Below are 24,328 nucleotides of genomic sequence, written 5' to 3'. Positions count from 1 at the left end.
ATAGTATGATTAAAGTTGTGAGAGAATATTGTTTGTAGTCATATTAGACGAACTCAGAGATGTAGGAAAATAACCCTGTCTTGTTGCTTACAGGAGCAAAATCAAAGACTAGAAAGCAACATGAAATAAAAAAAAACAAAACACCAAATTATATTAAATTAGATTTGTTTAGTTCAGTTGAAGATGAGCATAAACATCAGCTATAGCTGCCCTGATTTTGTTAAAACTTTTGTTATTTTTAGCTGTAATTTAACATAGTAGATAAGAGGCATAGAGTTCATGCTGTGCATTCAAATTCCCAACAAGTAAATGGTATATGCAGTGTATTCTGACTGTCATACAATTCAGGCTTCAGTGGAAAAAGCAAAATGAATCAGTCTGGCAAAACACAGTCCCACTCTCCATCGATTTCTTTCCTTTGGATTAAATGAGAGTTGTTGAAGGAAAGTGTATGATCAGTTGCATATTTAGATCCCAAGCCATTACAGCTTTTGGAGCCTGAGCTGTGCCTAAAAACTCGAGCCATAAATGACTTAGAGCCAGTTTGTATTTTGGTGCTTTAATATAGAGTTGCTGTGAGAGCAAGTCCACCATAAAAAGAGGGTGGTTGTATTATATTCAGCATTTTACCAGTTATTTTGAAGAGCTCTGTCTCATCTTTGCCCCTTTATTGGACTTCACGTTTCATCTCCATATAGTTCTTATGCTGTAGTCTTATTTCTTTTTAGACTTTTTTTTTCAAATTACTGATTTACCTTGTGTACATTAAAAAAAAAAAAAAAGAAAAAAAATGTCATGATGAGATTGCATGGTGTTGGAAAATGTTTTCCAGTGGGAGGTGAGATTTAGGTTGGGCAATTGAGCTGCCAGGTGGGTTGTGAGGGTTGTGAGGATGTATCAGTGCAGCTTCAAAGGGGTATTGTAGGAAATGTGCAGTCTTAAAAACAAGCTTGAGCCTTTGAGTCCTTTGCCAAATATTTTCCAGAAAGTACACTGTTGATATGGATTTGGAACATACGAGTTTCTTCATACATTAAACCATTTTGTTGTTTCCCTGCAACATTGCTTATTGTTCCCTGTCTAGCAGTCACATGCCATTTAAATTTGAAAGCTATACAAAAAAAAAAAAACAAAAACACAAACAACCCTCCAAAAAACTGTTTACAAATGTATCAGTAGGAACAAATGCAACTGCTAGGCTTTACTGGGTTTTTGGACTCACTCCCTGCTAATTCTCAAGTTGGCAGTACTGGGAGAACTGATAATTCTGTCTGCTTTCTTGGTTTGTTTGTTTATATCCTGTAACGAGGAGAAAGACTGATATATGCGGTGCATGGAATTGTTCTGAACTATAGTTTTTAAGCATTTTTTACAATTACAATTTCACACTATAATGGAGGCTGTTATACAAGTACCTGATGTATTTAATCAAGGAAAGAATAAAGAAATTAACAGAAAACGGATTTGTTGAATCATGTTGCTCTTACTTGGGTTTAAAAAGGTAATACTTTACATCTAAAATTAGTTAAGATTAGCTGAAGGAAGCCTGCTTTAATTCTGGGTGGAAGTATTGAATCCGAATTTAATGTAGTTTATTTTACCCACTTTAAATGTTCAAGGGTTTTCCCATGAGGATGTTAGATGTTTCTGTATGGATTATATATGTAAGTTTGCTTGGATTACATGTCATGTGTTATTTTAATGACATATTTTGCATTAAAAGGAATTCAGTGTTTTTAGCACTAACCATATTGATCCTTAAAAGAATGCCCATAGCTTCAGGTTGATAATTGGCTTTTTGCTCCACAACTCGGATTTTAAGACTATGTCTATCATTCGTTTATTTGTTTTTCCTGAGGGAAAGCTAAAATAAGGACAGTTTAGAACTCCTCTGAGGAGATGGTTACATTTGAGCCTTCAGATATGATTTCTGACAGCTAAATATTGCATATTGTGTTGTGGTTATTGATGGTATTGGAATTGCTTTTTGCTTGATCTTGGGGGGGGGGGAGGGAGGGGGGAGAGTTGATTCATATAGTAGCACCAGTCTCGTATTTAATAGTGTTCTACATGTAGCTTCAGTATTTTAAAGTGAACAATTGCTATTTTTATTACGTTTCTAATTCTGTTCAATTACTACAACACATTCAGGAATGCTTTTGTCATTAACTGCTCCGTCATGCTTTTTTTCAGCATACCCATGTGCCCCGACTCATACCTTTAATAACAAGCAACTGTACCTCAAAATCAGTTGCAGTTAGAAGGTCAGTATATTACAATATTCTCAAATAGCAAATTATTCAAGCTGTTGCTTTTTAAATATGATGATTGTATGTTGAAAATAGAAAGCTTTGAAGATTGATCGCCATCAGTCCTGAATACAAGAAACCATTATCTAATAAACGAAAAAAATGAATTTCATCAAAGTTAACTCAGGCATCGTTAAGGAATGGTACTTTCTGACATATTCAGGGACATACACTGTATCCTTCTGCAGAATTAATTCTAATTTAAAGTTTTCATAACACTTGTAAAAAGTACCTACTAATTTAAAACCATAAAGGTGGGAGGGGAGAGGTTGAATCTGTGGTGCTTAGGCTAATAAGACATCAAAACAGGTTTGAGAGGCATTGTGAGAGCATGAAACAGGTGTGCATGTCCTTGCAAAGAACCAGCCTGAGCCTGTTAACTGCATTTTGAGGCACTAAGCCTGACAGGCCTACTGTAGACGCACTGCAGCATACTACTGCATGTGGTGTTTGCCAGCATGTTGCTCTCTTGATTCCAGGAGGACCTGATAAATTCTGTGCAATGTGGTGTGAATCATTGGAGCTAGGCTATGGCTGGCTGATATCGTGCCCAAATTAATAAGTCTACCATGCTGTGGGGCGAGGTTTGAGACACTGGCTGTTAGGTTAGATAGCAAGTGATGGATCTATCTGGTAGTATATTTAACTGCTGAGGTGCATCTTTAGCATGTTGTTTTTCCAAGAAAATGGTACTTAAAGATTTTGATTGGCTCTTGAGGAAATAAATTGGATTTTGACAGAGTGTCACTTTCTGCACAGAATCTCACAGATTCACAGATTCACAGATTTCTCTAGGTTGGAAGAGACCTCAAGATCATCGAGTCCAACCTCCGACCTAACACTAAGTACTCCACTAAACCATATCGCTAAGCTCTACATCTAAACGTCTTTTAAAGACCTCCAGGGATGGTGACTCAACCACCTCCCTGGGCAGCCCGTTCCAATGCTTAATAACCCTTTCGGTAAAGAAGTACTTCCTAACATCCAACCTAAAACTCCCCTGTCGCAACTTTAGCCCATTCCCCCTTGTCCTGTCACTAGGCACGTGGGAGAATAGACCAACCCCCACCTCTCTACAGCCTCCTTTCAGGTAACTGTAGAGAGCGATGAGGTCGCCCCTGAGCCTCCTCTTCTCCAGGCTGAACAAGCCCAGGCTGAACAAGCCCAGCTCCCTCAGCCGCTCCTCGTAAGACTTGTTCTCCAGACCCCTCACAAGCTTGGTCGCTCTTCTCTGGACTCGCTCGAGCACGTCCATGTCCTTCCTGTAGCGAGGGGCCCAAAACTGAACACAGTACTCGAGGTGCGGCCTCACCAGAGCCGAGTACAGGGGCACAATCACTTCCCTCGACCTGCTGGCCACACTGTTTCTTATACAAGCCAGGATGCCGTTGGCCTTCTTGGCCACCTGAGCACACTGCTGTGTAACAAAAGCAGTTAATGCTGTTTCTGGACCCACATTAGCCATGAAAGCTGTGTAGCTGTGTATGTGCCAGAAATTGCCTGAGCGTCTAAACTGTTTACTCTGTGTAAGCTGCCTTTGCCCACAAAGCAAGTATTGTATCAGCCCAGATTATTGACATGTTTTAACTTCTGGTTTGACTGCAAAATAATTCCCATTGCTTCCACTTAATGTAGCTTTCTGAGGAGCACTAGGTGGTTTTCGGTCCTGCAGTGCACAATCCGGTGATCATCAATAAAGGGCCAAAATTGCATCATGTACCGACTTCGTTCCTTTATAAAGAAAAACTAAATCAGTTACAGTAATGAGAAGACTTCGTAAGCCTTTCAGGGCTTTTTGCCATGTCTTACAGGTGCCCAAAAGATTTGGACAGAACGAAAATGAAATCTTCTTCTCCAGAACAGGTTAAAGTTGCAACATAACCAGAGAAAATAAGTTCCCAGCAATAGAGTGCACTACCTTTTGGAAGTCTCAGTTAACTGCACCTTCTTAATGTGTGTCAGTTTGATTTATTCACCAGGATGTAGCTTCAAATGTATTTTAAAGTATGCCATTTGCTAATGGATATCTGCTAAGTTGTCAAAAATTCTAAATTAATAATAAATGCAGTTACATAACTTAGTGTGTACAGTGTCAGCAAACATTTAGGAGTGCTTTCTGTATGCATGTCCCTGTGTTAATGGTGTCATGTTTTCCTTCATGCTACACGCTCAGTAATGATACGTGAAGGGGTGGGAATGGTGTTTGGGACAGAAGTACAATGATGTATAAACATTAAGGTATAACTGAGTAGCTGAATTCTTAAAGTACTCATTTTTATATTTAGATTTTGTATTTTGAGCAGTTTTTTAAACTTCTGCCTCTTACTTTAGGGCTAATAAAACTAACAGCATATGTGTAATAGCATTACTTGAACAACAGATGGCTAATTGAACCACATGTATTTTTGAAGTTTAGGGTTAGTTAGCTTGCATGTTTTCTTTGTATACCAATTACTTTAACTTTCCAGTAAGCAGACCAATGTCCCGATGTAACAGATCCACACATTTTTATGTATTTGTTTCCCTCAGGGGGAAAGAATAAAGCTACTGGTTATTCTACAAGCACATTGGAGGAAAGGAGTATTAATTACAACTTCTTATTCTGTCTTATTAGGCGTTCCTTTGAATTCTTAGACCTGTTGTTACAAGAGTGGCAAACACATTCATTGGAAAGGTATGGGCTAATATCCTTTTTTCCCCAATAATAAACTGCTAACAAATTTTAAAACAGGGGGTCTTTTAATGGAATCCTTGAATTGGATTATGTTGTTTAATGTTGGCCAGCTTTTGTAGTCTATACAACCTTTCTAGGACAGTTGGTTACATGGCTTATTCAGGTGTCAGGGATGAAAGCTCTGTGCTCCCACTTGTTTTCGTGCTGCCTTCTCTCCTTATCCTCCTTATTTCCCCTTTCCTCCTATACCCTGTGAGTAATGCATAAAATGTTTTTCTAAGAGTTTCACTTCTGTCATGTATCCTAGGTAGTGAAGTTGCTTGGGTAAGCATCTCTTTTCTCCTGGAAGGGGGGAATTTGTTTGTCTGCCATAGAAAGGTCCAGTGGGATTAGTCTGCAGGACTTTTTCCGGTAACAATGATTAAGAGCATACTGTAGCTCCTCCATATAGATAGGAGCATGCATCAGTAGTGCAGTGTGTGTACTGTAAATATGGAGTAAGAACCAGAGGAGGCTCTGAAGAGCTCATCCACTTCCAGGGTTACCTTTTGTTCTGGTGAAGTCACTTGATTTATTTCAGTGTGTGTCTATGTATACATTGAAAAAAAAAAGTTTTTAGTTAAAATCTGTTCATCACTACAATTTTTGTTTGCTTTGACTGGGGTGTTTTGGTGTTCTTAGAGCATGTGCTGATGTTAGAAGTCCTATGCAAAAAGCTTTCAGAGATGGATTTCCAGAAAGCAAACTTAGTAATCTTTTTTTTCCCCCCCTTTCTCTTGCTATTGATGTATTAGGGGAAATATTTTTTCCATTTAAGTAAAGCTGCTGTCTTTTAAAAGGATATTTTTTTGAGAATTTTGAAATGCTATAGGTGCATATGTGTCTGAAAAACAGATTATAATTCTTTTCAGTGTAAGGTGGAAGCGATTAGTCTTGGTGTTTCCTCTTCTTCCCTGTTCCCATTGATTATTGTGGGTATCACCATCATTTTAATTATGGTTTTGATTAAAAATTTAAGATGGTTGTCATACTGATTTTTTTTCCTTTTTCTTGATGACCAAAAAGTATTTAGATTCTTTACAACACCTGCAGCATAGTGTAGCAGTTTAACACCTTTAATTAAATGTTTAAAGAAAAAAAAAGTGGTACCTTGACATTACTGGTACTGCTTTAACAAGGTGATATCGTGATGGCTTAAAAGAATTTAAGGGAAATGGGGAACTATTGTCTAACTAAAAAAATAATTGGGACTTTGTCCAAATGAGTCAGTCAGCTTTGAGACTTTATGACCATATCTTCATTTCTGTAAACGTATGTGTAAGATAACTGAGTGGCTTAAATTGATTTGCCACAAAGTCAAGTTCATGTTTCATATTGATGCATGATTTCCAGTGAAACTCTGTGGTGTCTAACCATGCAACCTTGTGCAAGTTCTTGTTTTTTTTTCCCTTTCCTGGGATAGTTGTAATGTCTTGTAAAGAGAAGTGTATTATCACTAATTCACACGTGAAGACATGAAGTGATTTGAAGCCATCACAGTCTGTGGCAGAGCTGGGAATGGAACTGAGCTATCTTATAACTGTATGATACCGTATGGATCCTAGATTGTTCTTACCTAATGTTGCAATTATACTCTATAGGCAGTATACAGACTTTTTTTTTTTTAATTTATCACTACTAGGACCATGTTTTGAGTAAATAGTCATTCTGGAAGCATTGTTACATTTTATATTGTATTGTTGTATTGCTTCTTTTAGTGCCTGGTTGATCCAAATAAATGCACTATTAAAATGTGTTTACATGTATTCAGAATTTCAAAGGACAAGCTTAAGAGGCATTTTAACTTTTTATTTGTTGAAGAAAATGAAAAGTATGCCTTGGTCTGTTTAGTTAAAAATTATTTTAATTTTTTATTTTAAAATTATTTTTTAACTTCTGACTGCCATGATCATAGGTTTTTACTTTTTTAGAAGACATAGATTCTACCTTCCGATGAGGAAATAGCTAGAAGCTTACTTAAGCCTCTACAGAAGGTGCATGTCATTGGTGTACTTCGTACTTTAGAACTACTCTCTCAGCTATTTACTTAAAGAAATACTAAATAAACTCTTCTATTTCGAATTGAATTTGTAGAAGCAAAACAGTACAAAGAATGTGTGTCTTCTAGGCATGCTGCAGTCTTAGTTGAAACGATCAAGAAGGGCATTCACGATGCTGATGCAGAAGCAAGAGTGGAGGCAAGAAAGTAAGTTTCGACTACTTTTTGTTCTGAAAATTTGGCAGTGTTACATGATGGATAGAAGAGTCTAATATAGTATGTATTAGCCATAGTTGGCTGATCAACTCTGAAGAAGAGGGCACAAGTTAGGTTGAAGAATGACATTTCTGTTCTTGGAGTCTTGAATTAATACCCATTCTCTGTCACAAAAAACAAATGTTCTAAAAGTTGAGGAAATTATTACCCTCTTAGAGCATTTGAGGATTCTCCTGAAACAGGAGTGATAAAAGTTGATATTGCTGTATAATCATTCATTTTTTCTGTGAGTGAACTCATCAGAAAACTGCAGTGCTTTGACTATTGAGTGGACTAGAGAATAATTTCTCTTGCTTACCATTGGAATCAGTAAGTGAACCTGAGAGTTTCAGAGGATAGAGAGCGTGTTAGTTTGAAAAGATTAATTCAGTCAATTTTTCATGCTTTTTTATGATTTGGTGAGCAAAGTTGTATGTATTACATACTTCCGATCTGAGTTCCTTTCCCAAAAGACTTGTCATCTTTTACTTCCTGACTATATTTTGAAGAAAATAGAGCAATTATATTTGGTTATTCTCTTATTTTGCAGGGCTTACCTGGGTCTTAGGAATCACTTTCCTAGTGAAGCCGAGACTCTGTACAACTCTCTTGAACCACCTTATCAAAGAAGCCTCCAGACCTACTTGAAGAATTCTGGCAGTATAGCATCTCTCCCTCAGTCAGACAGGTCATCCTCCAGCTCACAGGAGAGCCTCAAGTAAGAGTCACATAACTATTTCTGAATCTAAACAAATAAAAACTTTCTCAAAGGAAAAAAAAAGTTTATTCAAAGACCAATTGCTCTTATTTAAATTAATCTATATTGCCTATCTGAAAATCAGAGTATTGTTAATTTACTAATAATGAAACATTAAAAACTAAGTTACAGAGAAATTGGAATCTTAATACTCTTAAATTCTCAGGTAAGTGTTACTTCCTGTATTGCAGGATATACAAGTTGCCAATTGTTTGAACATAAACAATACATAAAGGAAGGGGTAACATGAAAACAAATAGAAAATAAGATATTGGAAATACATTTTAATTGAGTTTTCAGTAATTTTGCATTAAGATGCATGTTATTTTCCCCATTTAACACAGTTAAATTTCTAGCTTCTAATATAGTTACTGAGTTCTCCCCCCATTTGCTAACTTATGGGTGTGGTTTTGCTAAAAGTCTGATCCTTCATGATTTTTGAACCTGTGTACTTAGAAATTCTCTTGATCATGGATTGACAATAATTTTAAATTGAATTATGGGATGAGGAAATTTGGTGACTTCTTACAAAACCAGCTCTACCTATATGAAACTGATTTAATGAAATGTCAGTCACAGTAGATTGTGTAAGTGCTGAAATTGTAACAATTGTCTGTGTCTTCTGTTTGGAGCTCGTTGTACGGATGTATGCAGGATTTACTTGCAGCAAAGTATCTCCAAAACAGCAGTTACTAATGTCAGGAAAGCACTGGATTGGATTGTTTATAGTAAGCTGCAAAAACTTGATATTCCATGAAGAGTTACCAAACAATTCTGACACAGCAGTTAACTAATGTCAGGAAAGCACTGGATTGGATTGTTTATAGTAAGCTGCAAAAACTTGATATTCCATGAAGAGTTACCAAACAATTCTGACATCCATATTACCTTTGAGCACCTGAGCTAGTAACTCAGGTAAATATACAGTGTTATGCAACACCCAACACCACCCCTAATATTAAATTTAGAAAGGCTTTTTTTTCCCACTTCTTTTCTCTCCTGACTTAAAACTGAGACTCTAGACTGCATGGCTGTAGTTTGACTATTGGTGAAATGACTACAGACCTTCCCAGGGAGATATTTAGATGGCTATAGATAAATCAACAAATAAAGTATCATGCCACTCACTGTTTTGCTCATCTACCTGCTACTTTGTTCTGTTAGACGTATTCTTTTCTCTGTTCCTGCTTGCTGCATTTCAGCATTTTGAACCAGGCAACTGGAAGGGCTCACAGTCGTGATGGTTTTACTTGGGTGGGCGGCTGAGCTCCACCACAACCGCTCTCTCACTCCTCCTCCTCAAAGAGGAACAGGGAGAAAATACGATGAAAAGGGCTCAAGGGTTGAGATAAGGATGAGGAGATCACACAGTAATTATCGTGACGGGCAAAACAGACTCAGCATAGGGAGATAGTAAGATTTATTGCTTATTATTAACAAACTAGAGAAGCGAGAAACAAAGGAAAGAAACCAAAAGCACCTCCCCCCTCCCCATCCACCCTCTTCCACCTCCTCCCCCTGAGTGGCGCAGGGGAATGGGAGTTATGGTCAGTCTATAGTGCTTCTTCGCTGCCACTCCTTCTCGTTCACACTCGCCCCCTGTGCTGTGGGGTCCCTCCCATGGGATGCAGTCCTTGCTGAACTGATCCGGTGTGGGCTGCCCACAGGCAGCAGCTCTTCAAGAACTGCTCCAGATATGGGTCCATACCACACGGTCCATCCCTCAGGAGCGAACTGCTCCACCCTGGATCCCCCACAGGCAGCAGCTCCTGCCAGGTCACCAGCTCCTGCGTGGTCTCCTCTCCACGGGCTACAGGTCCGGCCCGGAATCTGCTCTGGCAGGGGTCTTCCACAGGCTGCAGTCTCCGTCGGTGCAGGTCCACCTGCTCCACAGTGGTCTCCTCCATGGGTTGCAGCATGGAACCCTGCTCCACGGTGGTACTCCACGGGCTGCAGGGGGACATCCTGCTTCACCATGGTCCTCACCACAGGCTGCAGGGGACTTCTGCTCCGGCGCCTGGAGCACCTCTCCCCCTCCTTCTTCACTGACCTTGGTGCCTGCAAGGCTGTTCCTCACTCCTCTCACTCTCCTAGCTGCTATGTGACGCAGCGGTTTTTTTTCCTTGTCTTAAATATGCTCCCACAGAGGCGCAAAACAACATCACTTATTGGCTCGGCTCTGGTCAGCAGTGGGTCCCTTACCTAACATGGGGCAGCTTCTACATCCTTCTCACAGAAGCCACCCCTATGGCCCCCAGCTACCAAAACCTTGCCATGTAAACCCACTACGACAGTTTAGCTTAAGTAGACTGAACGATTATGCTTTTCCAACTACCAGCTTTTGCAGTAAAAGTTAAAGGGAAAACGGAGAAAAACATAGGGGAAGAGACATGCTTTTTTTTTTTCCCTTTTATGAACTGTGGGAACCTCTAGCAGTCAAACAAGGAGAATTCAATCTAGCTGCTTTGTGGTTCCAGCATATTTCTTCTTAATTTGTAACTGAATTCTCAGTTATGGGACTGGAGAAGGCTTTACAAATGATTTACCTCTTTCCGCTGTTACTGCAGACACAACATAATTTCTTTCGTAAATCAATCTTTCTGTTTAGCTCCCAATATTTTTGTATGACAGATGATTTAGAAGATCAAGCCTGTGGTTAAAACGATGTAGTGGTTACCTTAAATGTTTCTGTGACTGGAACTCTGTATTAGCAAAGTATGCTTATTATTTATCAAAGGATGAATGTTTTATGATGAAGATGTAAGTCTATAAAATGTAGAAGATGATCTAATAAGATGATTGTGTTTTCCTTAGCAGTCTGTATGTAATGTTTCTCCAAACTATTCAGAAAAAGTAGAAGACAAGAGGAAAAAAAAAACACAACAGAACACATTGTGTTTTCCCTCTCAGTTCACTGTGTTTTGTTGCTTTTTGGATCTGATACACCAGACACATTTTTAAAAGCCCTTACTAACTGGGTTTATTGAATTTTTTTTCTTCCAGTCGTCCTCTATCTTCTAAATGGTCTGCAGCCAGCCCAGTAAGCCTTGCAGGCAGAGGTAAACCTATGCTATATAAGCATGCAACACTTGTTCTTTAAAATTCTTTGAATTAAAAGTTTAAAATGCAACTTAAATTTTTAAAAATGTATTTTATGGTTTTTATGCTCAGATTTTATGTATTTTTCAGTTGCTGAAAGCAAGAAACATAATTTGCTATGTATTGGAACCATTCACCAGTAATCTTTTAGAGTTTTGTCATGGAGCAGTCATTCTCAAAGAAACAAAGCATTATTCTATTGTCCATTTGTTATAATTAGGCTTATCGCAATTGGAATTAAAGGACTCCTTATATCTTCATTTATTCCCAAGTAGCTGCTGCTCTTTATGGAGAAGAGATTTTAAAAAAATAAAAAAATAAAAACCACCAAATAAAAAACATAGATGGAAACAGTTCAGTTTTTGTCTTGAGTTTTCGGAGTTGAATGTTTGTTCTGTTTTTACAGGATGTCTTTGTAATTCTAGCCAAAGAAATTATAGAACTCATTTTTACAAGTGGCCAGTAATTGAGAGTGCTTGTTTTCTGGGTACTGAAACAGTTATGGGAGGGAAACCAATGAAAGTTAACTTAAGTGAATAGTTAACATTTGACACATAACAGGAAGTGAATAAAAAACATTTTACAAAAGATGAAGCCCAAAGTAACTCATAGTATTCCTTCAGCTTGCACAAGGCTTTACCTTAGCTGAAGTGTGGAAATGTTATCTTCTCTCAGTATCGCAAAGGATGCTGTGAATTTTGTTACATTTGTGAAGCATTTAGTAATGTAATAAACCCCAGAAATGTCCATTATTACCTAATTCGTATTGGGGGGGAGCACATAGTGTTAAAAGGTAATACTTTGTCCTTAAGATTATTAATATTGTAAAATGAATTGTTCTTTATCTGTACTTCATGGCCAAAATTCTAGTATTTTGCTACCTTTTGGCCACATTTTTTTGCCTAATGTCTTTTTAATCCTGTGTTTATATTGACTTGACTTACATTATATGACATTGTTTTCTGTACTTTCTGCAGGTATGCTGTGGCAATAGAAAACATCAACCTTGCAAATAAAATTCATTCAATTTCTTACCAGCTAATTTGCTTGTTTGTTAGTTTCAGGAAGCAGCAAGAGTGTTCCAAGCCCAGGAACCCTGCAGAGGTCTCGCAGTGACATTGACGTTAATGCTGCTGCAGGTGCAAAGGCTCGCCATGCTGCTGGACAGACAGCTGGAGCCGGGCGATTGTCAGCAGCTGGTCTACCTCCAGGATCTTACGCTTCACTAGGTGAGGGAAACATCTTTACTACACAGTGAAATATTTTTTGAGGCTTTACATCAAGAAGCTATGGGGAGACACTGCTTCTTTTGAAAAACTGTCACTGTTATTTTTGTTGGAATGTTGCAAAAGAAGATGTCTTCTCATGTAAGTTGCTGATTTTGCTGGATGTTTTATTTTTCTTGTGCTGGAAGAATGCTGTTGTAAAGCATGTATCCGTACTATGGTCTTTAAATGTGTTACTCTGGAATTATATTAAGTATTGGAAGGAGTGATAGCTTCAATTAACAGCAGGTGGTGATCATGGCTTTTTTTTGCTTCCAGAAGTAATCAGGAAGTCGGCATCAGAACTCTCGACTTCCTGTTTTTTCTCAACTCTTTAGCATTGTTGTAAAATAGTCAGCTAATGAGACATCTTTGTGTTAAGTAGTGGCTGCTTTGTGTAATACGGAAGTGGTTTTACACAACAGTATATAATGCTGATTTCAGAGGAATCTTCTGAAGCATGTTCATGAAACAGCATGCAAGTTTTTATCTAGGTGATAATCTTCATTAATAGGAATACTTGCTGTTAGAAAGTTCTAAAGATTACAAGCTAGTGGGAAAACACTTCTGGTAGTGGTGGTTTTTAGATACTAGAACTTCCAAGTTTAAATTAAATCAGCCTGTGGGGAGAATAAAGGAACATGAGGCATGTCACAGAGAGGGTAGTTGGGCACTGGAACAGGCTCCCCAGGGATGTGGTCACAGCAGTGAGCATGCCAGGGTTCAAGAAGCGTTTGGACAGTGCTCTCAGACATAGGGTTTGATTTGTGGGTGGTCATGTGTGGAGCCAGGACTCACAAGGATTACTGAGTCCCTTCCAACTCAGGAGATTCTGTTATTCTATGTTTCTTTCTTGTTTGTTTGTTTGTTTTAGGCTATCCATAGTATAGGAGAGAAGTTCAGTGTTAAAAAAAAAAAAAAAAACTGGCTAGTTTTTCTTTTCAACTTGTATACCTGCTAGATTGCCAAGGGTGCAAGTTCTAATAGCTGTATTGCCAAACATGATCACAGGAGAGGCAGAGTTGTTTATAATATATATAAACACACTATATATATAAAAACTTTTTGAATATAACCTTTTCAAATTTCTTTACCTCTACTTTTCAATTGATGTTGTGTTTTGGGAGATGATAGTATACACTTAAGTTATGTTTTTCATTTCAGTTGTGTTCTTTAATAATAAGTTTAGTTATCAACTCATTTAAAATAAAATTAAAATAAAATTAAATAAAATATAAAAATTAAAATAAAATAAAAAATAAAATTAAATAAAATTAAAAATTGTTTTGTCATCAATTCCTACTTAAAGTGGTCTAAACATCACTGATTTTAGGACCAAGTTTGAGTATTGGCAGTGCTGCTGAACAGGAATACTCTCCTTGAAACAGGCCTTTAACATAGGAGTGTGGGCTCCCTCTAGTGCCCACAGTGTGATTCAGAACCTGCTGGGAAAAAGGTGGACATCGAAGTTAGGCTGCTCAGGTTGCTTGGTGGAGGAGATAGGCTTGTTGCTGTTATCACTTGAGGGAATTCTCAGTTCCTCCTGTTATAAATGACTGAGTCCCAAATAGGATTGCAATCAAAGTTTACAATTTATTAAACGAATAGAGGCAAGCAAACAGCGCTGGGTGCGCCAGGAGTCTCTGCTCCACCAAGACAGACACCTGTTACGTAAGGCAGCTGGTTTTTATGCTCCTAGGCTAATACATATTCATTACTACTTCTAGAAGAGGCAGGGTTATTATAATTGGTTCCCAGAGTCCAAAACCCTCCCAGGGGCGCCTGCGTATCAGTTTCTGGTGGTCTCTTGGGGGTCGCTCGGGCTGAAGTCCCGCAGTCTTCCTCCTAGGCTTTGTCCTTCAGTCGTCCTTCAGCTTCCCCTTCCTCCTTATTTGGTAGCCTCTGGGCCAGATGTCAGAGACTGGTGCCACATCCCGTGCAATAGTCAGCAGTTTTCTCTAAAAACTCCTTTGTTCTCTTATAACCTAGACCCGGGCCTCAATATTAACCCTTCAAATCCCTTAAGGGCACGAGTTGCTGGACCATTCCTTACACTCCCAACGTAATCCCTAAAAGCCTGAAATAGGTGGGATGATTATTCTTCAAGATGAGAGGATGAGAGTGTTGCTTTGTTTTGGAGTGCAACAGGACATATTCTTAGTCTTAGATGAAGCTGGAGTTGACTTATCATGGGAAAATAAAAGTGGCAAGGAACATAGCAGTAACAGAAGGAGGAGAAAAATGGAAAAATGTCAAGCAGAAAACAGGAACTACTTCATTCTTAGAAGTTTCACAGAAATTTAGCTCTTAGTCGGAATATTTTTTTTGTTGTTCGTTTTTTTCATTGTGTCTTAAGCAATGTGTGATTTATGCCAAGAATTTTAGAAGCAGGGGTTGAGAAAAGCACAGAGGTTTTCAGGGAAGTAAACAGTGGTGGTGTTATACAGGGAAATAATAGAGAGAAAGAAATAGCATATTCTTGTTGTGGTTTGTAGATGGGGAGTGGTGAATACATGGGCAATAAGTCCAAGTCAGCTTTTTCTTGACAGATTTGAATAGCTGGAAAGTTTTGTCTTTCTGGCAGATGTAGTCAGAAAAGATGTAGAAAAGAATACCGTGTTGAATTGAAGTGATAACATAATGTGATACTAGCAATAGACAGTAGAAAAGTTAAATCCTATTATGGATGGTATAAGGGTAGTAATAGTGAAGGAGACAAAGGTTTATTTACAACCATGCAAAAGGAGTACTTTTCAATTTCATCCTGACTCATTCTCACACTTATTTAAAGAGAAACATCTACCTTTTGATTAAACTACTGAAAAATGTAGAGCCTCAGACGACAAGTTCATAAGCATAATAATTTGTAATTGTCTCCACTTATCCCTTCCCACTTTATTATTAATAGACTAATTCTTATTTGTATCTGTATGTTCTTGCAGTTTTTGTTGTTGTTGTTTAAGATCTGTTCTAGAAGCAGGAGGACATTCTCTACTTCAGTTATTCTGAGTGTTAAGGATAGCAAAGCTAGTCAATTATCAATGTCCTTTTTGAGGAGACTTGAGCTGTAATCATGTGTCTCACACTAAATATTTTAATTCTGATTTATACTGTCAGAATATGCACTGCCTTCCCACTGAACTGGTAAATCTTTAATGCTTTAAACGAGAGTGGAACTTTCTCCCATTTTGCCTTTGTCTTTATTGTGATGTTTATTGCCCTTCTGTCCCTTACCAAATGACGGGACTTCATGTTAAGTACCAAGTTTTGTAGAAAATCGAAATATTGTAGTTCAGTAATGGCATAAAGGTATAGTGATGTTTCAGTAGCTGTTGAACACCAAGCAAGAAACAGTTGATTAATATCTTAATATAAGGGCTTGCTCAAATCTGGGTAATACAGAGAAGATGCAGTATCCCTTGCAGGGTACTTGTACCCCATTCCGTAATACCTTGGGCTGAGGGAAACCAATTTTACTTAAGTTACCTTATACAAAACCAGTTTTACTTAAGTTAGCTTATACATGCACAAATTAGATAGACATGTCTGCTGATTTAATATTAATGTATTTTCCTTAATTAATGTTTTATGACTCTGCTGTGAACACCTTTATTCTAACACACTAAGTTTTCCATGTTTCTTTGCCTACTTTTTCAACAAAGAGGATACTTCTGACAAGATGGATGGTAAGAAATTGTTTAGTCTGCCTTCTAATTCTATTAATTATTTTAAAGTGTCTTTTATGTGAAATATTTGATGCTTACTGCATGTCTGTTGATTAACAAATTCTGTGGTATTTCATTAACGCCTATGCAATCTTTATGTCTTAATATGTGCGTTGTATATATGTATTTGTTGTTTTGAATGATTGATCTGTATCAGCAACAGGAACTTTATCAGAAATTGGATATTACTCCCATTAAAAAAAAATAAAAGCTTTGTTAATTACAGAGCAATTCTGTAATGAATAAATGCCTTAACTAGCTCTAGTTTCATCATGTTCTTCCATAGTTTCACCTTTAAAGTCATTTTTTTGACTTTTTGGCAGAACAGCAATGGGAAAGCAGAAGAGGCAGATAATTATGTGTTTTTAAAATAAAAGTAAAATCTTACTTTTAAAAGTACTCCATCAGAATCTGTTTTAACCACATAATTTTAAGTGCCTGTAAGTCATATAATCCAATGTAATTCTATTCAGTAATAGTTTATTAAGAGGAACTACCTGTTTAAATTGTTTACCAAGTATTCCAGCTAAACTTGACTGCTAACTTTCTTAAAAGTCATGGAGGGAGCTGGCATGTTTTTATCCTAATTGCACAGCAACAGTGAATCAGGTTTCTCATAGTGCTCATTATACTATTTCAGGTGTGTGCAAGTATTACTTCCCATATAATGAAGTGACAGAGTCCCAGCTTGATGCTTGATAATTCTGGTTGTAATTTATTGCTGGGGAACACTTCACAAGTCAACTATGTTTGCTACTTAATTCATAATTCTTGGCACATGTATTTTAACAATATGGCAAGTGTATTTTAATAAGATACGATTTTTCTCATGCAGTGTTGTAGTGTCTTTCTCTCTTACTTCCATATCAGATTTTCTTGTGTTGCATTAGATTTAGGCTGTCTGTGCCAAATGTTTATTTGCTTTTATTAGTTTTTGCACATTTTCACCAGGAGTAAAATTTCTGAAGGACACGTGTATAGGCTTTTTCTTTTATTGAGAATAGTAGTCATACCTAGTGGAAGGTGTCCCACACATCTGTTTAGAGAAGCAGAGAAAGTGCTACACGGTTGATCAGAGCAACATTTTTTTTCTATAGGATAATCTGTAGAGATGACATGCATGACAAAATGAACACACCTTGACTCTCAAACTGTGGTTTATGATCTGATCTAACTGCTACCTGCAAGAAATAGTTGTTTTTCCTTTTGCCACTAATCTTCTTTCACTAGTTCTTCGTAATAGTCTCTTATGAACCACTGGAGCTGAACAAACTCTGGAAAACTCATTACATAAAGCAGAAATGAATAGTGCATTTTGCTGTGTTTTTTGTTGTTGTTGTTTTGTTTTTGTTTTGTTTTTTGTTTTTGTTTTAGCTCTTGGAACTGACAGTGAACCTTCACCTGTCCAAACCAGGTGGTTGGTAGCGCAAAGATAGAGAAAAGAGAAGCAGAACTACCCCTTCTAGTAGAAGGGGTATAGAATCCCAAAAAATGGGATTACCCTTTTGATTTTTAATCCATTTTTATCACTGATAGTGATTATTATGATTTTTTCGTAATAAGCAGATCTATTTCAGGAGATCTTAGAGTTCAGATAGTTTCTCATAAATTCATATGTACTGATGTCAGATTTGTCTGGCTCATGTTGTCAGTCTACCCTTGTTAAACATGGCATACTTCTTCAAGTGTGATCTGGTTACAGCATGCTCAGATTATATCTAATCACTTCTCTGAGCAAAAGTTGATCTCATATATGTAGATTTTTAGAATAGTCACAGACTTAATTCGTAGAAATTCTCCTTGCTAGCAGTTTCTATTGAAATATCGCTGTCCAGTGTGGGAAACGCTGTTCTTTTGGTGTTTTTTTTCAGAGATGATTTAAAATAGTATGTCTTATTTTTTGAAAAGAGCTGGTACTAGAATATTTGTAGTGCCTGTCAGGATCTCATTTAATTGGCTTAGATTTTTTTTCCCTATTTTCGTTTCCCATGTTTTTGTGACAAGTTTGGAAGGCGGTGCTATATACTAACTATATACTAACTTACTGTAAAGCACTAAAAGTGTAGTATGGATATTTCTTGATATTTCTGCTTCAGTTCAATAATGGAGTTGCAACACAAGCTTTAGAGTTCTTCCTGACTTGATAAAAATTTGTCCAGATTCATAAGATCAATCTCAAAAAAGGAATTGAAGACCCAGTACTGTTTTGAATATCATGTATTTTATTATTTTTTCTGTTTAGGAACAGCTTCAGAAGATGGTAAGAAAATATTTTGTTAGAACAGCTAATATTTTCAGCTTCATATTACCATTGATACAAATTAAGCTTTGAAAGTAGAATGTGGTCTTTCTGGGGCTTTGTGGAGATTCATAACTTCAGATAGCGCGTGCATCTAATACTTGGATGTCATAGTATTTTTAAAATTCTTTTGCTTTTATTTTAATTCTCAAGTACTCATCTGCAATAGAAGTGTCATTGCTTAACATTTTCAGTGTGAAAATATAGGAGCTTTATAGTTTTGGTTTTTTTAAGCAAATTTTGTCACAGAAAAATTCATCAAATGTGCTTATGCTCTGGGAAGCAAGTGCTGCTATTACTCATCTCTTAGAGACTTGGTAATTAATTTTCAATAAGCTGTTAATGTTTAAACCTGTCACTAGTGAATGGATGGAGAGATTCAATGTGAGTGAATTCTTTTGCCTTACAAATGCAAACTTTTTTTTTGTTTTTACTTTGAAATTGAACCAGGTTCTAATTGCTAATTTCACATAGCACTGAAATAGTGGCACTCTATTCCCATGTTTTTGGGCCAAATTCTGAACAAAGTTATATGCCTTGCAGTCTCAGCATTCTGTGGGAAAACATTACCATTGCACGGGGATAACTAGTAGAGTTTGGACTAGTTCATTTAACTAGTCTTGCTAACAGATTGTTTTCTAGTAGTTTAGTGAATAACCTCCTTTATCCTGATTCTCTTCCTATAGACTCTCATCTATGGCTATTCCCTCTGCTTGGATGAATAATATTAACTTGGTTGGTCTCCAAATTCTGGTGTGGAAAGCCTAAAGAGGCTAGAACTAAATAAGTCTGTCTACCTAATTATTATGGGTCAAATATTGACTCTGTGTCTAGAAAACGTTTTAATTATGCTGTTTGTAAAAGTGGATTACTTGTTGATCTAGATCCGTGTTGCACAAGCTTTTTGGGTTTCATTTATGAAACTTTGAAGAAGTATGGTTAGCATTGTGGTGTTTTTTTTTTTTTATTGTTTGAGAGGTTGGCTTAAGAAACAGTACAGAACTATACTAGTTTTTTTTTTTATGAATAATCCTTTGGTTTCTTATAACTCATATAACTCATCCAACAAGGGTCTTCCTAGCCTTGTTAATACCACCAGACTCACTAAACATAGTGGAATATGGCTAATAATGCAGAAAGATTTAACCCAGAGATAAGATCGTTTGGCATACTGGAGAGTAGTGAATTCATTGTTTTAATTGTTCTTCCTCAGCACTTCTATCCGTTGAGAGGAGTAGTATTTCTTTTTATCATGCTGACACTTAGATGTACGTAAATGTACTTAGACTTTGCAAATTGTTGCAAATAAATGGACTGGAAAATCCAGTAGAAGTCACTATGACCAAGGCCAAGAAGACAGTAGAATCCCCAGTAATAGGAAAGCTAGTAGTCAGGTTTATAAAAAGAACGCTGAAGCTAAGAATAAGCCTGAGAACCCTATTCGACAGATGATCAAGATTCATTTTGTAGTTGATGATAGCAAAAGTAGAATGACAGCCATAAGTAATCAGAGAATACTGTATCCACTTCATTAGTGGATATATTGCCTATCGTATTTCATGCATTTCCCTTTTTGTAATTTAATCGACGTATTTATGTAGGAATCAAGATCTAGTTCAGCGTGTTTAAATGGTAACGTGTAAATTGTTTAGTGAAGCATGTAGCGTTAGAAGTATTTTGATCCCTCAACTCTGAATTCTTTCAAGGTGTGTTCAAATATCTACTAATTATCCCAAGTGAATTTTCACCAGTTATGTTGTGCTTTGTTTTTATGTACAGAAACATAAGAAAATATTAGTGAATGCTACTAATGCTTTGCTTTCTACATTGCTGTGGAAAAACTCATTTAATGCAAATTTTATTTTATAGGTCGTGTAAGAACAAAGCTTTCAACGCCGTCTGTTGGTATTGGAAACTCTAAAACAGATTCCAGAGGACGGAGTAGAACCAAAGTGGTCTCTCAGTCTCAGCGTATGTATTTTCTGTTTCTCAGATATATTTGATAAAGAGGCCAAATGCTTTAAGCATATATTCATTGACCAATGGCTACAGTCAAAGTTAATTAAAAAAAAAAGCTACATACTGAGTTGTTGTTCTATGCCTTAGGTTCTTCATCGCCAGAGAAAAATGAAGGTATTTTTTCAGTGTTTTGGGTCAGTGCTATTTGCATGCTTTTCTGATTCATGTTGTTTTTCTCTGGGCAAAATATTAGGCTAGGTCTTAGTTTGCCAGTTCAATTAGATAAAGTAACAGGAAATGAAATTCTGTTTTCAATTATAACTTCTCAACATTCTTCCCTCCTCCCCACCCCCCCCCCCCCCGCCATCCAACACACAATACCAGTAAATATCTGTGTCAGTTACATGTTCTATATCGACAAGTAATACAGAAAATTGGGTAGGCTGAACGGTGCCTTCAATGTTAGCTTTAAAACCTAATCTTTCATTTTTCAAAAAGTCTTAGTTATTCAGCCAGAAATACCAGTTTTTATTTTGGGCTAGGCTCTAGCTCTTGGATGTATACTCATTTTTGGTATTACAGAGATTACCTTTACCTAACTCTTCTTTGGAGTAAAAAACACTAAATCCTGACTTTATAATCAATTCTTTAGCTTGCATTGAAATCAGAAGTTTAAAACAAACACCTTACTGTACGTCAGCTGATCCACAAAAATTTTCTGTGTGTGCTTAGAAATCAAACCAAATGCAAAATTTCTGATCTTGTTGAGCAGTCTGTTGTTAATTAAAAAGACCAGACTCCTTCACATTTTTTGGTGCTGGCTGACCTATAGTAATCTGTTCATGTTAACTGATGTCTGCAGCAGATGTCTTTTGACTAACCTACCTGTAGTTTTCAGATTTTCTTCGTCTCATTTAGTGAAATTAATTAAGCATCTTTTAATTAAATGAAATGCAATGTAATTAATGAAAGGAAAAGAAACTAATGATAAAATTTAAGTAAATTAACCAATCCTATAGTTTGACAAGTCAAATGTTATAAAGATAATAAATTATGTAGGCTTTGAATTTTGTAATTATTTTTGCCATGACTAACCATATCAACTTTACTTTAATAAACCCCCTTACTTCTGTGTTTAATGGTAGAAATATTTATCTGTTAGAGTACTTCCCATTCAGTTTTGCATTATAGACTTCGTTTTCCGTAAATTACAGTCGGATTAAATCTGATCCAATGCTTGCAATTTTTGTGAAATAAAATTTTCAGAAAACCTGATTTTCATTTATCATATGAGAAGTTTTAGGTTACTGTTTAAATGTCGTGTCACATTAAACTGACTATCTGTTCAGGGAAAAAACCTGAAGCTTTTCCTTTTTTTTTTTTTTAGAAATGATCAAGTTTTTTTTCCAAGAGAATTAATTTTTCCACAGTATCAGAGTCTAAAGAGATAAGCTGAATTGATATTGAAATAACTAGGTGTGTGTGTCTACGTAGATGATGATGTGTAAAGTTAAATATTTGACTAGAGCTCTTTTAATTTAGAGCGTTTTGTCACTACTTCTATTCAGAACTGATGCCTTCAGTTTAGCTCATTATAACCTGTAAGTGGGGGAGAACAAGAATTCTGAAATGTTTTAAGGAAGATAAACAGGGCAAGTGCAAATGGACAGGTGAAGGAGAATTGTCAGGCACTGTATACCTGCTGTTTGGGTGTTGCTTCTTTATGTAAATGAAAAATTTCACGGCATTTTGGGGAGCAAGATTCATGATGGTTCCATACACACACACAGGGGATTATTTTTTCTCCTCTACTTATAGTAGGAGAACAGTTTCATATTAGATTTAAGCTTATGTTTTTTAAACAAACAAAAAGCCACTGTCACACGGACCCTTACATAAAGTTAGGTTAAAACTATTCCGTACTTTTGTTCAAAGATCATTACATGAAAGACTTGCAAATCGGAATGCTTTTACAGAAGATACTTTTGTAGTAGAAAATAAATGTGTATACAATATATATCCCATTATTTTAATTTTATCCATGGAAAAAATTGAACAATTTTTTCCTTCCTATTTTCTGTTTGCTTGCCAGGTAATTCAGCGAGGCATGCTAAAATTTTATTACAGTCTTCATTCAGAAAAAAAGAATGAAATTTCTGAATGGAAACATTCTTTCTTTTAGACATCAAATAAATTATGAAAGAGGAAAACGCAAAATTATATGCAAGTCTTTTCAGATGTGCCATTGTGAAAGTTTTTTTTGTCATCCACGTCACTTGTAATTCAGTTCCTTTACTGTCTGTCTGAAACAAAAGTATGTTTTGGCCTTGTGTGTATTTTTTGTTCAGCCGTTGAATTTTTTGAACTTCTTTAGCAACTTAATATTCTTTTAAAGTAACTTGAAGGCTACATTTCCATGTTTAATTGAAATGTAATTCTTCAGTATTACCCAGTTGTTGATTAGAAAGCTGAAGAACTGTAATTTGCTTGTGCAGCTTTGCTTCATCTGCTTTGTACATAGCATCTGAGCTTAGTTCTTCAATTGTGGAAACTACTTAAAAGCACTGCTTTAGCATAACCCCCTTGTGGCCTTTTTTCCTGTGTGAAATGACTAAAGCTTTCTTATTTCCGTTTGCCATCCATTTAAAAATCTGCTCTGCTCCCTCCCTCTTCATGGATTATAAACCCCTACCCTAATCCTGCCTTTACACTTGTTCAGGATCACAGTCTGCTAACCCCATTGGTGGTAAGAGTCTACAGAATTTGTGTATAAATCATTGTTTGATCACCTGTTTTACATATCTCATTTTAAGGACCCTATTCAGCAGAAATTCTTGCTTGCTTTTTTCCATATGCTGCTCTTATCTAATGTGATGCAATTTTTATTTAGAAGGCAGTAGAGTTGGAAGGTTTTTGTCATTCTGTAATTCCATTTTAGTAGCTGTGCTTCCTTCAGTTAGCTTTAGTTCTTCAGATCCACTGCTGATGGTAGTATTGACAACAGTATGCCAATGCAGTTGTTTGAATAACATTTTCAGGTTGTTTTCATATGTTTCAGCTGTATTTGGTTTATGTAGGCAATAGTGGTACACTTTGCAAGTCAGATTTTAAACAAAAGATGGAATAATGAAAGTTTGCATTCCATCAGTGTATTTTGACAAGAGTAAGTTTTCAAGTTTCTGACCTATCAAAGAAAAACTTCTAAAAGTCTCTGGGACAGTGGAAGCTTTATCTAATGTTTTCATTGGTTTAGAGATAAATATTGGTGAGCGAGGAGGCATAATAGTATCAAGTTCAAGTTGAAATGCCCTGACATAAAGAAACTGCCAGACCCTTAACTTTTGCAGACCATGGCAATTTTATAGAATTGCCTTTTTTTTTTTTTCAGTGTAGAAGCTATGCTTGCTTTTCCCAGGCTGTATAAAACCTTATTTATCGTTTCTGCTGAATAGGTCCATAGCTTGGAAAAGGACATTTTGCTAGATAACCACATTGAGTTTGAATTCAAACAATGAATCTGAAAGTATATGCATGGTGTATTGTTTTAGTTTTCTCCCTTCCACCCAGCATATGTTTTGTTTTGTTTGGGATTTTGTTTCATTTCCCATATAGTCAAGCTTTAATAAACTTGTACTTTTTTTTAAACATGCCTCATAAGAAGTATCCTGTGAAATTTACTTGAGGTTGTTGCATGTTAAGATTATAGATCTGATAGCATAGCTGTAGTCATATGGTTGGGTTATGTGATCAATTTTAAAAGATGAATGGAATGTTTGTATGTAATTAAACTTTGGTTAAAATGACATTTTGATATATATATATATATATATTTGGTCAAACTTCTTAAATACTGCAGCTGGATATATGAGTACATTTATATCAACTGCTTGTATAAATTGGTTAAAGAAGAATGGATTGTTTGTTAGGGCTTAGAACTGAAATTTCCTG

The 24,328-nt window shown here is 36.5% G+C and overlaps 1 protein-coding gene across 38 annotated transcripts in view; it reads left to right on the top strand.

The window, feature by feature from the left end:
* CLASP2 (cytoplasmic linker associated protein 2) overlaps positions 1 to 24,328 on the top strand; it is a 142,438-nt gene that overhangs the window by 76,460 nt on the left and 41,650 nt on the right. For 22 of the 38 annotated variants that reach the window (XM_080580070.1, XM_080580037.1, XM_080580059.1 and 19 more), the window contains 9 exons: positions 2,194 to 2,264; positions 4,924 to 4,983; positions 7,151 to 7,228; positions 7,827 to 7,994; positions 11,037 to 11,092; positions 12,191 to 12,361; positions 16,060 to 16,083; positions 18,365 to 18,382; positions 20,291 to 20,392. In XM_080580070.1, coding sequence (XP_080436196.1) covers positions 2,194 to 2,264; positions 4,924 to 4,983; positions 7,151 to 7,228; positions 7,827 to 7,994; positions 11,037 to 11,092; positions 12,191 to 12,361; positions 16,060 to 16,083; positions 18,365 to 18,382; positions 20,291 to 20,392 — 748 coding nt within the window. The remainder of the gene's footprint in view (positions 1 to 2,193; positions 2,265 to 4,923; positions 4,984 to 7,150; positions 7,229 to 7,826; positions 7,995 to 11,036; positions 11,093 to 12,190; positions 12,362 to 16,059; positions 16,084 to 18,364; positions 18,383 to 20,290; positions 20,393 to 24,328) is intronic. The other 16 variants (XM_080580069.1, XM_080580072.1, XM_080580046.1 and 13 more) reach the window with 2 other exon arrangements.

This window comes from Anser brachyrhynchus, assembly GCF_964034855.1.
Source record: "Anser brachyrhynchus genome assembly, chromosome: 2".
Lineage (NCBI taxonomy): Eukaryota > Metazoa > Chordata > Aves > Anseriformes > Anatidae > Anser > Anser brachyrhynchus.
Note: the sequence above shows the minus strand (reverse complement) of the source record. Positions and strands in the feature narration are given on the sequence as shown.